Raw genomic sequence first — 15934 nt, 5'->3', positions numbered from 1 at the left:
TAAACAAAGGGTAACGGAAACAAAGAAACAAAGAAACAAATTTATAAGATAACGAAATACCGTCGGACTTTGCAAGAAAACATCTTTATCAGATACTTATTACATTTATAATGTAGGTATATAACCAGACCAGGGCCTGACCAATCAAATAAAACTAGTTTCAGAGTATTATCATTATTATTATTGTTGTTGTTATTATTATTATTATTGTTATTATTATTATTATTATTATTATTATTATTATTATTATTGATTAAGTGAATGAATGGATAATTGGTCCGGAGGCAGCATGTTGGGGATCAGAAGGGGATTTAATAGCAGAACAACGCGGTCTTTGTGCTACTTTTAATCCGGCCTGTACCCCCTTCTCCGCCTCAGCTGCTCTACCTCTGCCTCCACACTCAGGCAGAGTCGTCCAATTATTTTAGGGAGGCCAATTTCAAAAATACTTTAGAACAATATAATAACAATTTTAAAAAGAATTAATTCATTAAAAAAATTATATCTTGAAAATGTCTCCGGACACCTATGCTTGTTGCTGGGTTGACTAAGATTTAAGGCTAAGCTTGGCAAGTGGCTATAAAAACGAAAATTGTTAAAATTTGTGTTTGCGCGTGCGTGGTGTGTGTTTTATAGTACTTCTTCGATGTTTGTATTTACTTTCTGCATATCAACAAGTGTTCTTTGTTGCTGCGGCGACATTTAGATGAAACAGGGGCATTAAAAAAGACCATACATATTATCCTCTATTGAAAGACAACTTGAATGAATAATGAACAATATGTAGATGCGCGTGGGCGAATGCGCAGAGAGAGAGAGAGAGGGAGGGAGAGAGAGAGAAGGAGGGAGGGCTCTGGGTGTCTACTTGGATAAGAAGTTACTTTTAATTAGCCAGTCTCTTCTCGCTCTCCTCACTTGTCCACCCTGCAGATCAGCATCCTCTTCTTCTCAGGGACGACCAGAGACAGCAGAAGGGCCCCCCACCCGCCTTACAATTTTTTTTTACCACCGGTCAGACCGCAGGCACCAAACTGCTGTGGAGTTGCTTTTTGGCATCTTTCACCCGGCCACGTTATATGTGCGCACTGCAATTACGCACGGCTCTGATGGAGATTCTGACCGGCCTTGTTTAGCGAACTGTGCTGTTTTCAGTGTGGTGTATTGACTTGTAGCACCGGGCCGACTTCAGTTGCGGTAGTCTTTCTTTTTTTGACTAGAAGACGCATTGAACATACACCAAACCCTTAGAAGCGCAGTGGTTTTACGCGTTAGCTGGAAACAGGCGTAAAGGGGCTTGGCCAAAGGTGCCTGGCTGGAAGGCAGTAAGTCAGAGTAACGTATAAAGATAGTTGAGGAGAAGGCAGTCAATGGACAATTAAAAAACAAAAACAACCTAAGGCCAAACATCCCAGGAAAAGGAACAAACACTGTTAAAGGGAGTTAGAGGGGAAAATAGCGAGAGAGAGAGAGAGCGAGAGAGAGAGAGAGAGAGAGAGAGGAGGGAAAGAGAGAGAGAGAGATACACCCCCTGGAGACTAGTTAGGAGACCCGGCCCCTGGTCTGAGAGAAGGAGAGAGCGAGTGAGGGAGTGTTTTAAAGCCGGCAGGAGGCATGATGTCCTACATTAAGCAACCCCATTACGCCGTGAACGGGTTAACGCTGTCCGGCCCGGGCATGGATCTGCTCCACACCGCCGCCGTTGGATATCCCAGTAAGTACTGGCCTTTGACTTCTGTGTGTTTTTAATCTGTGTAAACCTGTAGTTTCTTTAATCGCCTTTATTTTAAGTAAACAAATAAAATAAAACAAGTGAAGTGATGGAATTAAGTGAAATATTCGTTGTGCATTTATTGGTTATATTGCGCAGAAAAACGGTAAAGAAAAAAAGACTCATTTTGAATGATATATTTGAAACTTTATCTGTACGGTTATATTTATGATTATGAACGTAAGTGTCTACTGCTCCGTGTATCAGAACATGTGTTCACTTGACCTATAAATTCAGAGGATTATAGAGTCAAAAAACAATGAAAATGTGTGAGAAGAGAAAGGCCGCCTGTTCTCACACGGAATTAAAACTAACTCCAATCTGTTGCTCTTACAGTGTAACCTATTTACAAAAAGGACAGTCATTGTATTTCATATTGGTGCATAATAATATATATTTTTTCATGAATGAACACTGAGGTTGTTTATGAAGGCCGATATGCTGCGATCAGCATCTGCCACAGCCCAGAGGACAGTTTGAAACGACGGCAGAAGGCGTGTGGCTGAGCTCGGCCCAAAGTTTACGTTTTTAAAAGTCATAATCCCCGATGTGGATATTCATTTCGTTTCGGTCTTTCTTTTTTTTCCGATTCGCACAGCTCCGACGGCCAGTCAGAAATATTAAAAAAGAAAGAAAAACATCAGGCCTGCTGGATCCGCTTATTCGGTCCTATAAAAAGGTTTCAGTCCCGCACACGTTTGTTTTTTTCCTCAACGCCACATAAAAGATTGAGCTACGGAGATGAAAATTATCGAAGAAACTTTCACAGACTCGCAACTATATGTTTATGTCTACAAATATCCACGGCAGCGTATAAAATGTGAAACAAAGCCGCAACAGTGCTTATATATTTAATCTGTACGCTGCGAATTCAAGAGAAAAATCGGAATTCGTTTATTTGTTTCAGCGTTTTTATTGAAGTGGTTTATATAAAGATTTGAATTTCATATTATTTTCAATGCATCATTTCTTTCATCATCAGTTCAATCATTTTTTAAATGTAATAAATGCACACCAACGTTGATACATGGCCTTTAGTCCAATAATATTTCTGCGGAATTCTTCAGATATAAACTCAACGTAGATTTTAACGTGGCAATAATAATAATAATAATAATAATAATAATAATAATAATCTTTTTTGTAGGCACCCCGCGTAAACAGCGTCGGGAGCGCACGACTTTCACGCGTGCGCAGCTGGACATCCTGGAGGCTCTTTTTGCCAAAACACGCTACCCAGACATCTTCATGAGGGAGGAAGTGGCACTCAAGATCAACCTGCCTGAGTCCAGAGTCCAGGTAACACATTATACTGAAAATTATACTCATATATATATAAAACACCTGTGTGTGTGTGTGTGTGTGTGTGTGTGTATGTGTGTCACAGAGACACACATACAGAAAGAAAGTGAGGGTTTGTTGAGTTCTTATGAAAGCAGCTTGTACATCTTTAATATTTTTTATCAGCTGCTTTGATTGTGAAATAGTGATACTTAGATACCTTCTCTCTGATGCTCCTGTTCCCAAAGGTCTGGTTCAAAAACCGTCGTGCCAAGTGCCGCCAGCAGCAGCAACAGAGCACAGGCCAGTCCAAACCACGGCCCCCTAAAAAGAAGGCATCCCCTGCTCGTGAGTCCAACACCGAGGCCAGTGCCAACCCCACCAACGGTCCCTACAGCCCACCTCCCCCTCCTCCAGGCACCGCCATCACCCCCAGTTCCAGCTCTGCTAGTGCCACAGTGTCCATCTGGAGCCCAGCCTCAATCTCTCCGCTGCCAGACCCCCTGTCTGCTTCCACCACCCCATGCATGCAGCGTACTACCACCTACCCCATGACCTACACCCAGGCCCCAGCCTACAGCCAGAGCTACGCAGGCTCCTCCTCCTACTTCACTGGCCTGGACTGTAGCTCCTACCTGTCTCCAATGCACCCACAGCTGTCGGGGACCGGAGGGGCCCTGAGCCCTATCACAGCCTCCTCTATGGGCGGGCCCCTAAGCCAGTCCCCAGCCTCACTGTCCTCCCAGGGCTACACAGCCGCCTCACTGGGCTTTGGAGCCGTCGACTGTCTAGACTACAAAGACCAAACTGCCTGGAAGCTCAATTTCAATGCCGCTGACTGTCTGGACTACAAAGACCAGAACTCCTGGAAGTTCCAGGTCTTGTAAATAACAGGAGGTGGGGCGTGGGGAGGGAGGTAGAGGGAAGAGGTAAGAAATAAAAAGATAATAATCAAAGTAGGTTGAAAAAAAAAAAACCAAGATTACTTTCTATGTGTTTTAGAAAGAGGAAGAGGTAAACTTGGGACACAGAAGTCCGACCAATCACACATTGGCTGAGGAAGTGATCGGCTGAAATAAACTCTAAGTGTTTGTTGTTTCAGAAAAATATCAGTGGGATTAATGTGATCTGTTGATGCTCGGCTTGGTGATTGTAACAAAGAGATGACAATAGTGTTTAAGCAACATAGAAAATCAGCCTTGAAATCAAGGAATGACTACATGTAAGGAAAAAGAGACTGATGTATGCAGAACAAAATCAGACTAGTGAGAACAAGCTTTCCTCTTGATTCGACTGATAAAGCTGAGTTTGACTTGGATCAAATTTAAAGCAGGGCTTATTTGTAAAATTGCCACAGCACAACAACTTTTGTAACCTACAGGTTGTTTTTAACATAGAATTGAAATGGACCTTTTACACTGATGAGAACTTGCATTTCTTCCTTTCAGACTTCTAATTTTGTTTTTTCTGTGATGTTTTTCTTTGAAAAAGCTGCTTTTTTTTTATCATTGAGCTTTGAGAAATGAAAACAGTTCAGCTAACCCGATGTGACACCTAAAGCAAGTGTCTTTACGGGGTCTTCTCTAAATCACACACAAGCTGATGGTTCCTAGTAGCCTTGCATGACACTGACCCCCTGCAGCCTGTGTGGGATACGAGCCGAGAGGGGGGGGGAGTAGGTCACTCCTGTGACTGCAGTACGAACCTGTTGCCTTTGAGCATGGTTGTAATCATTAGCAGAATGGCTAGTACATTGTTAGTGTAATAGGATCACTTCCACACATTTTGAGGAACAATGGTCACATTGTTGCTAGTTGAGGCAGAGGAACCCCTCTTCATCTCATAGTGGCATGATGAAAGCAGACTGCCAATAAACTGCTGCAGTGAGGTATGTGATGGGAGAGGAGACTGCACTGGAGAAAGGGAAGGGACTGGGCCTACATGCGGCCGACTCACCCCTCCTCCTCCTTTGCTCAGTTTGGTGCCTCTCTCAGCTCCAACCTGTAAAGATGTGATGGGTACCACTTTATGTGTTTGATGTTTTGTCTGATTTTTTTTCTTTTTTTTTTGTATTAGACTTAAAACAACATTAAGTTTCTTTTCAAATTTGTGAATTTGTTTGAGTAAAATTTGTGGTAATTTGTTTTTAAGTTCATATTACTATCAGTACTATTATAACTATCATCATTAATATTATGTCTTCTGCTGACATGGACTTTGCTAATATACTTTTTTGTTGTTGTTTTGTAAATATTAAAACTTGAAAGTGTAATCATGTCTGGTATCAGCTGTGTGTTGTTACACAGGCGCTCCACCCAACAGACTCTATCACTCTCTTTCTTAATTTCTAGAAAACTGCCAACTTTTAATTTTTTTTCTGTTTATATTCTTCTGGTTTCTGCTTCTTCTTCTTCTTCTTTTTTGTCAAACTCAGGGGTTTATCCAATAGAAGTAGCAGTATGCTTCTTAATCATTTATTGTACTATCACATTTTTTTTGCTTTATAATCATCTCTGCTTCTTTTCTGATATGAATTATTTTGTATATTTCATTTGTCTCCTGTGTTTGACCGGTCTCATCACTACCATGCCAGATAGCTACGATGTTTCTGAGACATTAAACAACTTCATTAAAACTCCTGGTTTACTGTGTTCTCTAAGTCATGCATCCTTCCATTTCTCTGCAATTCAGGGCCGCAAGATAATGCAAAATAGTGATACTGCAAATTTTAATATCATTCCGATACCAAGGGAATACAGGGTCAGTACTGCTGGTACTAATACAGATACTTTTAACATATAAAGCCAGCTTTTTTAGGGGAGAGCAGTGTGTCACAATTTATGAGATGAATCATCATCAATTTGCAAATGCATTTTAGTGTCCACTAAGTCACTGTGATTTTTATTCTCCACAATAATTAGTTAACACAGAAAGACACACCTTTCAGCTTTCCATTTATTTTAAAACTGGGTTTTTTGGAGACCTGGAATTTAAATGTGCCTGTCTCTGAAGCTCGTTGGGTCAGCTCCTGTTGTTTAAATTTGATATAAGCTATAACTAAAATAGAACTGACAGTCACACCAAAAGGATCAGACATTTTTCATAGTGCATGTTTGAGGTATGTTTTTTCATTTCCAGAAAAATAATGTGCTTAACACAATTCAGTGTGCCTGATATGAACAAAGTACCGATCCTATCACGCTAGCATCGATCCAATACCGATACTGGTGCTGGTAATACTATCGATATTTGGATCGATCCGCCCACCTCTACTGCAAGAGAAAAAATGGAGCACTGGGACATCTATAGTGGGGGACATTGGGAATCAGTTTCTGGGAGTGTCCCACTAATCCATACAAGAGGTTCAGTGGGTATAAGGCTGAAATGAGAGGGAGCAGGGCAGAGAGGACAGAAAACAGATTAGAACTAACCATAATACCGAGTCTCACCACCACACCGGGTCCAAACTGAAGTACGAGAGACAGGCAGATTACTTTGGATTGATGGATGTTTCTGTGTGTTCCTGCCACCGATAGGCCAGAGGGTCAGCTTTATGGGGGTTGCGCAAAGTGCACTGGATGAAAGGTTTTAGCTGTGCTTCCGGGAACCACATAGGCTATGTCTTTTGTCCCTATCTACTGCCTTCTATATGCTTTATCCTTATTTTATGCTCAACCGGGGTAGTACAAAGGCAGTCCATGGGCAGGTCAACCTGCAGGGAGTGTTTGCTATTAGATGTGATGGGAACTTGTCTGTGGTCTACGCTTTCTTGTAGTGCTGTTGATCTGTCAGCCAGTCACAGAGAAGAGTAAAGTTATAATATTCACTAATGCCTTAGCTCAATTACTGTCAGTCTGAGCATCAGTCAGACCCCTCAGATTAGATCAAGGAACAAAATCCACAACTAAAAATCAGTGTTGATTCTTACAGGACAAGCAAGTCAGTCCCAAAGAATCCCAACTTCAGCTATGAAATGAACATATTTACAGACAGGAGGAAAAAAATATACTGGGTTGACTTTTTTTTTTTTTTATAACTCATCCTTTGGATATTTCTTAGGCTTAATGTTAAGTATATGTGAATGTTTGACTGATAGAGCCTCAGGCACAGGCAGCCATAGCTGGCTAATTCGACTCACTGAACTGGGCCTTACCTCTGTGTTTTGTTGTGTTGGTGCCTTTTGGATCATTTTTTGTGGGATTATCTGAAAATTATTAAATAATCTATGGTGCAAAAACAGAGGAAAATCACTCGGTGACATGAACAGATCAATGTAATCAAAGGTGTCGATTGCTTCTGTTTGAACAGTTTCTAAAGGCTGCTGTTTGTTCATTTGGGAAATGTTTTGCCTGTTTGGCTTGCTGTACTTGGGGGATGCGCTCGGCCAATGTGCTTTTTTGGGTTGCAAATTTGTGTTACCGACAAAGTTAAGCTTTTGAGCTGCTGGGAATACAGTTTATCTAACAAAATGAGTGAGACTAGTGAAATGCCTGAGGAAAATAGAGGAAAGGAGGACAATCAAGCTTGAAATAAGGGCACTGACTTGAAAAATTGAAAGTCTTCAGACAGAATACAAATCAAATGTGGGGAAAAAAACAAAAGGACTCACACATGAAATTAAAGAGCTTACAAAAAAGGATGAAAATGCAAAGGAAGATTGCAACAAACTGGGGAAATTGATTCAGCTGTATTAAAACCACAAAGAAGCACATGAGTCAGTTATTATATTAAGTCCCAAAGAGGAAAAGGAAACCCAGAGAGACTGGTTTAAACATATTACCGAACACAATTTAGACGTTATGGAAGCTCTAAAGCAATGGCATTTTGGAGCTTGTAGACTTTTCTGCAAACTGGTCACAGGGCTGTGGGATGCACTGCTTGCTGCAAATTTAGACATTTCTCCCATTTCCCCTGATGAGGCACCTGGAAAAGTGAAACTGAAAATACTCATTCACTAATGTTCAAAATGACATTCTCCTCTCCAAATCAGACAATATGGCAACAACAGACAAATGTAAATACCACAAGTGTGTGGAATATTTAAAGTGTCATGGTTCTGGGTCATTTTGACACAGCATTTTCTATTTCTTGTATTTTGGTATTTTTTCTGTATTATGGTTTATTTTCTGATTCTTTAGTTGTCCTGTTTGGATAAGTTTCAGTGTTATTCTGGTTAAGAGTTTGTTCTTAGGTTTAGTTCAGTGTCTAGTCTGTGCCTGTCATGTTTCCTGTTTTACTTTGAAAGTCCGTGTCTCATGTTAGCGTGTCCAGTGTTACTCTCCCCTGTGTTGTCATTATGTTTCATTCGAGTCAGCTGTGTCCTCATGTGTCTCCACTTCCCCTCATCACCTCATGTGTGTTTCACCCCATGTCTGGTCATAGTTTTTTGTAACAGTTTATGTCATAATTCTAGGTCTTAGTTCTCCCAGCATTCCTCAGTTTATTCAGTATTTCATAGTTGTTCATAGTTTTTTTCTCAGTTTCCATGTTTTTACCTGCAACTAGCCAAATAAAGGTTCGTTTGGCTTTCAAGTTTCACCTCTTCGCCTCTGTCTACTCTTGGGTACTCTATACAAACCCACACACAGTCTGCCCCTGCAAACCGTGACATAAAGAGGTGATAAAGGTATCTCTGGTATAAGTTTGACATATATTATTACTGTTATTCATTCATATACTTGGAAATGGAGTGGCATTTATATAGCAGTTTCAGGCACCAAACAGCTAGTTCAGATTAATCTAATATGAAAGGCTTTGTACAGTGAGTAAAAACCAAGGTACACAAAAAACACCCACAGGGCACAGGGAGAACAACAGTCCCACATTCAAACCCAGAGGGTCCTTAAAAAAAGTTAGCATAATGAATGCTTTTCATATAACTTCTAATGTTTTTACTACACTTTCAAACGTCAGTCACCAGTATCTCATAGGTAGTCCCTTCAGCTTCCTTGAAGTGGAATAAACTTTAGATTAGGTCATGCCCACTTCACCTCACGTCCACCTTCTATGTTCTGTGTTCCCCGTGTCACCGTGAAATGCTGATTGTGTTGACGCAGCTTTGAGGGTATATTTCTATAGACTGTACCTTGAGTAACAAGAATTACTTTTACTCTACCTTTATTTCTGCGAGTTCAGGAACCTCAGCCAAACTGTGTTTAGAGAATCGTACCTGACGATCATGAAAATCATGTTTTGTAACAGGACAGCAGGAAAAAAAAGATTAAAATATATCCTTACAGATAGGAGTTGTGCATACAAAAGGACAAATCTCAAAGTATTGAGTTACCAGTCCAAGACAATGATACCAACCACAGTTAAACTCTCACCACTATCTCACCACAGCTCCCTTGACAACGTCAGTGACGTGGCTACATTACCTGCTTCAAAAAATGCTGAAAAGAGCAAAAAATTAATAAGAAGGAGATTAATTGTTTTTGATAGTGACAATCTTCAGTACCAAACATCCATTAAATCTATTAATCACAGCAGTGAGAGCAAGAATAGAAACCCTGGAGATTGTTTCTATTTTCTGGAACAGTACACAAGAGGATGACCGAGAAAACTTTAACAGCTGTCTCCATGTTGTCTTGGACAGAGGATTCAGAAAGGCTTAGTCTTTGCTAAAGGAGCATTTTGGCAATGAGCATAAAATTTACACAGCGTATATGGAGAAGGCTCCTTAAAGGCCATCAGTAACACTGAGCATGACATTAAAGCTCTGTAAGCACATAGCCTCTTTCTGAGAGGACGTTATAATGCTGTGGAAGACCCTAACTACACGCGTGAGCTTTACAACATGCTTCAACGGGTTAGTCATGACAGAGAAGTTTCCCTTTTTCAAAAAAAGGACATTGAAAATAATAATTTTAGGTTTAGGCCATTAAAAATGAACACCAGCAATTGCCATTATCACTCACTCTCTCTCTCTCTATATATATATGTTATACTACTGTAATGGTTGTCCAGCTTCTGGCCTACAGGAATCCATGATAAAGTTGTTCTATATACCACAAGTTCTGGAGTTTAGTGTATATGATGGACATTGCGCTTTCAAAACCATGCTTTCTTGGACCATTAAAAGTCATTATGGCCAGGAGGACATGTCAACAGGCATTTGGTTTAAAACCAGAGAAGCTGTGGGCACAGTAATTCAAAACTGACTGGCAGCGTCAGAGATGACTTAGGACCTTCAAAAAAAGTAGTAGTTCTCAAATATACCTTTAAAATCTGCCAAACTAGTCAGTAGTCATTACAGCTCCGGATTACCTTTAAAGAAAAGGGAATTAAGCATACTTGACAATAGAAATGTTGCACCAAAGGGTGAGCTGAACATTACAGAGAAGTTTCCAGAGGGACCATTTCACCATTTGTTTCAAACTACACCAACTTAATATATGATATAACAAGGTTAGCAGGTAAGGTACGTGATCGTGACAGTCTCCTGGAACATAGTGAAGGTAAAAAAACGATATGTACCACACAATCGAGGCGGCTGAGGTTATTCCTCAGGCTGCCCAGTAACAGAGAGACTTCTGACTGGGATTTAGCCTGAGAACACAGAGCTGGGTTCAGCCTCATGGTGACACAGCGTAACTCTGGCTAACCCAAAAAGCTCATTAACAATGAGCATGAGACTGCAGTCACTAACAGAATTCAATGGCTGTTCATTTACCCAGTTACACTTGAAATTATAATGCTACACTCTGTGACATGAAAAGACTGATTTTTGTTACTAAATCATGAGCAGAGTGAATTCAATAGATAGATAGATGTCCTGTACTCTGCAGGCAGCATGCTCCTGTAATCCCCCAGAGGCAGCATATGGACCGTGAAGCACAGACACACAGACAGGGATACACTCAGGACTTAGAAATATGATTCATTTCTTTCCCCTCTCTAATCCCCTACAAACAAGCTGGTGGCTGGCCTGCTCTGGAGGCACACTGTAATCATGCCACAGGCTGCTGCTGCTGCCAGAGCTGAGCGGCCTCCCCACCATCCCTCCCTTCTTCCTCCCTCCCTCCTGTCCAACTGCAGTCCAATTTCCTCTTAATCGATTCCTAATCCCACTGCCGCCATAACACATGCGTCAAGCACACGCCCAGGCACACGCAAATACACATAAGCATGAATTTGTACTGACGTGGGTGCAATTGCATCACCAAACATACACTAGTGAATGCAGACTCTTTTAAACATATAGTTTTTCTTTCAGGGAAAGCAACAGTACACATAAAACACAAGCATTCTGCTAATGCATGCTTATTGGTAGACTAAGAACTTACAATAGGACACACATCTTAATGGCACTCGTTTCCAGAGGAAAACTACACATTGGAAGACTAAACGCCAGAAACTTACATGTCGTTGAAGTTAATCGGGAAACTGCTGCTAGAAATTCTCTGGTGCTCCTATAGCTTCAGTGCTGAACTCAAAATGACAGATGTAGTAGCTCATAGTGTTGTGATATCCCTGACATCTACACAAAGGCAATTTACTATAATTGAAATCCATAAAAAGCTCAGTTATCTAAGTTTACAAAATATAACAAAGGCAAGAAGAAAGTTATTAATTATACTACCTGTTATATTACTCTGTAACATGATCTGAAATGCATTATTACATTATTATCATTAGGTAACAATATAAACCTGAGACTACAGTTCTATAGGCCAACACGTATTCCTGTCCTACATATAGGTTTTTAGTGTTTACGTAACCACACAAAAATACGCCCAGGCATTACCCACAGCGATTCTGTACAAGCATGTACAGGAAATCAAATCTACAATATGGCAAGCCTGACCGCTCATCACTGCTTTTTGTTACCTGTTAAAGTTCAGGCTCTGGAAGCTGGGCTGGGGTGTGCACTCAGTCAGCTTATCATCACTCTGAGATCTTTGCTAGCTTTGTGTTAGCATACTGTCTGTGCAGATGTTTACATTTTACCATTGCGCTCTTGTCCTTTTGTGCAATAAAGATAAAAGTAAGAGGAGTAAGTCCACTCCTTGTAAGTTGTAGACTGCTCCACCATTTTCCTCCTTCCTCCAAGTGTAAGAAAAAGGATATGTCTGATGTTTAGTTTTCATTCTGTCCGGCTGTCAGGCAGTTTGTATTGAAAGTAATGATATAATAAAAAAAATAACTGTAATGGGATCGCTGGATTTAGTACCGTAAAGTGTCACATTACTGCATTACTGAGAAATATAATGTGATTGCAGTAGTGCTTATAGTTGTAGAGTGTTACACCCAACACTACATATTGCACAGTAATGCTCCAAAAGGTACTAGCAGTGGAAACAGGGCAAAGAGACATCCAGTTCAGTAATAATTAACAGTCTGGGAAGTCTCCAGGTATATACCTTCATATTACCCCCTAGTCTGTTTGAATCCCTTTTAGACCCGGAAAAAATCATTCGAGTCAGCTGTGTCTAAAACAGCTAAAACCCACATCTACAGTTCCTCTAGATTTAAGCACTAGAGCAGGGGTGGGGGAACTCCAGGCCTCAAGTGCCGGTGTCCTGTGGGTTTTAGATGCGTCCTTGATCCAACACAGCTGATTTAAATGGCTAAATTACCTCCTCAACATGTCTTGAAGTTCTACAGAGGCCTGGTGATGAACTAATTATTTGATTCGGGTGTGCTGACCCAGGGTGATATTATGTTTTATTTCTAATATTTCTAATAATTGGAGAACTCACTGTGCACAATTTGAAACAACACATAACAGATGAAATTCATGTACTGTGACCAGTAATCATGTGCTAACTTGTCAAGATCTGGTGAATAAGGTCCCATTCACACAGGACTAGAGAACAACTGTTTACAACAGTTTGAGCCTGGTTCTGTCAGAGGTTTCTTCCTGTTAAAAGGGAGTTTTTCCTTCCCACTTTCGCCAAAGTGCTTGCTCATAGGGAGTCATATGATTGTTGGGTTTTTCTCTGTATCTATTATTGTAGGATCTACTGTACAATATAAAGCGACTTGAAGCGACTGTTGTTGTGATTTGGCACTATATAAATAAATAAAATTGAAAATTGAAATTGAACCATCTGGCAACCACTGATGAGGGAATGATGAGTACTTATGAGCAGTTGGCGAGGTTTTGGAACCACTGCCAACCTTTTAGGGAATACACATTTCTCTCTAGCAACCAGTGGGTGTATAAAGACAGCTCTTGAGCAAAGTGTACATCAAGTCATGTAAAAAATGTAAATATTTTGAGAGGGCACAACATGACGCGTATTGTCAAATGTTTGATAAGGTTGATAGAGCATTCACAGTACTTTGTATTGTATGTATTTGTATGTATTTAATAATTTAATTATTTATTCACCATAAAATTCTACACACAATTCCCCATAATGAGAAAGTGAATAAAGTTTCCTCGATATTTTTGCTAATTTATTAAAAATATAAAGCAAAAATATAACATGTACATAAGTATTCACAGCCTTTGCTCAATCCTTTTTTGAAGCAGCTTTGGTAGAAAGTACAGTCGTTTTGAGTATGATGAAGCTTGGCACACCCGTTTTTGGTCAGTTTCTCCCATTCTTGTTTGAAGAACCTCTTAAAGATCCATCGAGTTGGGTGGGGAATGTCAGTACACAGACATTTTTAAATCTCCCAAGAGATCTGATGTTCAGTCAGGTTCAACTGTGGACTATGGACCCAAGGACATTCACAGAGTGGTCCCTAAGCACACAGCCAAGTGGTGTCTTGGCTGTGTGCTTAGGGTTGTTCTGTTGGAAGATAAACCTTTGCACCAGTCCGAGGTCCAGATGGCACTGGAGAAGTTTATCATCAATGATGTCTCTGCATATTGCTGCATTCATCTTTCCCTCAACACTGACTAGTCTCCTAGTTTCTGCTCCTGAAAAACATCCCCACAGCATGTTGGTGCCACCACCATGCTTCACTGTAGGGCTGGTATTGGCCTGGTGATGAGCAGTGCCTGGTTTCCTCCAATCATGACTCTTAGTATTCTGTGTTTTATTGGTTTATTTTTATAGCATGGTTTTATGCATGTTTTTATATATTTTTGCATGCTTTTATATTGAAGTTTGTTTGTTTTTTACTTCCTACCCAACCATAACCACACCTGCATTAACACCTGCTCACACTGCATAAAAGATGGGAGGTGTGGGCAAGTCGATAGGAGTCACAGAGCAGGTGCAGAATGACACAAACATGAAGACTGCAGAGCTTCAGCAGAGCAACAGGATGGGGAAGCCGGACAGAAGCCAAGGAGACTGGCTCTGGAAGTGTCTGCGGAACTGTTGTTGGATATAGTGCAGGAGTTGTATGCATTAAGGCCTTTCTCAGCCAACCAATGAAGAAGAGGGTTTTCTATGATGGTTGGTGCTAGAACATCCATGTCAAGACTGTTGCACCTGTCATACATTGTATATGTGTAGGACTTTTAGCTTGGTTTTAGTTTTTTAAATGCCCGGGAATTGTTTTATTGTAAATAAATGTTGAATTTTGTGCTCCTTGGTTATCAAAAAATTGAATCCAAGTGTTAAACTTGTATTTGTTAGCTGTTCACTGGAACTCTCAATGAGAAAGCAAAGAGGCGATACATACAGTATTAAAATTTAATTATTTATCATAGCACAACTGTTCCTCAATAAAGTTACCTTTTCATTTGTCAGTCATTAGCACCAGATATTATTTATCATACCTCAACATCGTAGCATAGCATAGCCCTAGTCTGAAATCTGCACAGATTACATAAGAGACATTAAAAATAATAATTCGTATCAATCATTTAAATAAGATTTGTAATGGTCCAGTAATACTTCTAAATCACATAGTACTGCAGTGTAAGTAGTGAGTGATCTGCAGCTAACAGTGGTAACAGGATCAGTATTACACTATGAATGGATCAACCAGCCACTGTCAGCCTCAGCATACACTTCTGCTTAGGGCTTTACTGCAGATTACAACTTAACACCTAGTTAATATCACTAATAGTAAAAGTCAGACTTTAGAGCCGCAGATTAATGATATGCTTCACTGAAACAGTGTCTGGATTATGGAGGCACTTGGCATTTGGAGCTAGTGAGGGTATGTATCCAGTGACTGAACCTGAGGCAACAGGTAGCAGTAGTTTATGTGGCCATTTCAGTACCTCTCTGGTGCCTGTGCCACTCTTTCTGATGTCCCACCTCCCATCAGAGGTTTCATTTGATTTCTTTCCCACTGCATGTAACCTACCTCTTCTCCCTCTGCACCCTTCTCTTCCTCCCTTCTTCTCACATGTTCCCTCCTTCACACTGCCTCCCCTCGTCTGACCCTTCCTCCCCGCCACCTCTCCCAGTGTGCCCCTTCGTTCCCTCCGCTCCACCTCTCCTTGCAGTTTGTTATTCTTGCTGATCTAATTTAGAGAATGTCCCAAATCCTCTTAGTGTCCTGCTCCCTCAGCGCAACACTAAGTGAATTAGATGGGATTACTGTCTCCCTCTTCCTCCACCTCCTCCTCTTCCTCCTTCTCGTCCTCCTCTTCCTCTCCATCCACGCCATCACTCTCGCTCATCATCTCTATGTCCATCTTTCTGTGGACATTTCTCTTTTCATCGGCGGGATTAAAGCCTTCTCCCTCTCCACATGACAAATTGGTTCCAATGTTCCCCCTGCTGACAGATGCTGTCGCAGGTCCAGTCCATCATGGAACATTAAGTATCGTTAATTAAACTTTGACCTCTTGCAAATAGAAAAATAAAATCATGACATAACACAGATGAAGTCCATCAAGCATCAGCATGTCAAAGTAGAACAGGGAGAAGATATTACAAGGAAAGCGCTGTGTGAACATGGATGCTGCTGATCAGGGTTACCGCTCACCCTCGTTCCACTGCAGGCTGCACTGCTGGAACCACGTTT

At 40.8% G+C, this 15934-nt stretch overlaps 1 protein-coding gene across 1 annotated transcript; it reads left to right on the top strand.

The window, feature by feature from the left end:
• Positions 1 to 898: 898 nt before the first annotated feature.
• Positions 899 to 5684, top strand: LOC100700919 (homeobox protein otx5). The gene is made up of 3 exons (XM_003449302.4): positions 899 to 1711; positions 2916 to 3067; positions 3298 to 5684. Exons 1-3 carry the CDS (start codon positions 1612 to 1614, stop codon positions 3934 to 3936), a joined length of 891 nt encoding a protein of 296 aa, XP_003449350.1. The 5' UTR covers positions 899 to 1611; the 3' UTR covers positions 3937 to 5684.
• Positions 5685 to 15934: the final 10250 nt, after the last annotated feature.

Source organism: Oreochromis niloticus, linkage group LG14 (genome assembly GCF_001858045.2).
Source record: "Oreochromis niloticus isolate F11D_XX linkage group LG14, O_niloticus_UMD_NMBU, whole genome shotgun sequence".
Lineage (NCBI taxonomy): Eukaryota > Metazoa > Chordata > Actinopteri > Cichliformes > Cichlidae > Oreochromis > Oreochromis niloticus.
Note: the sequence above shows the minus strand (reverse complement) of the source record. Positions and strands in the feature narration are given on the sequence as shown.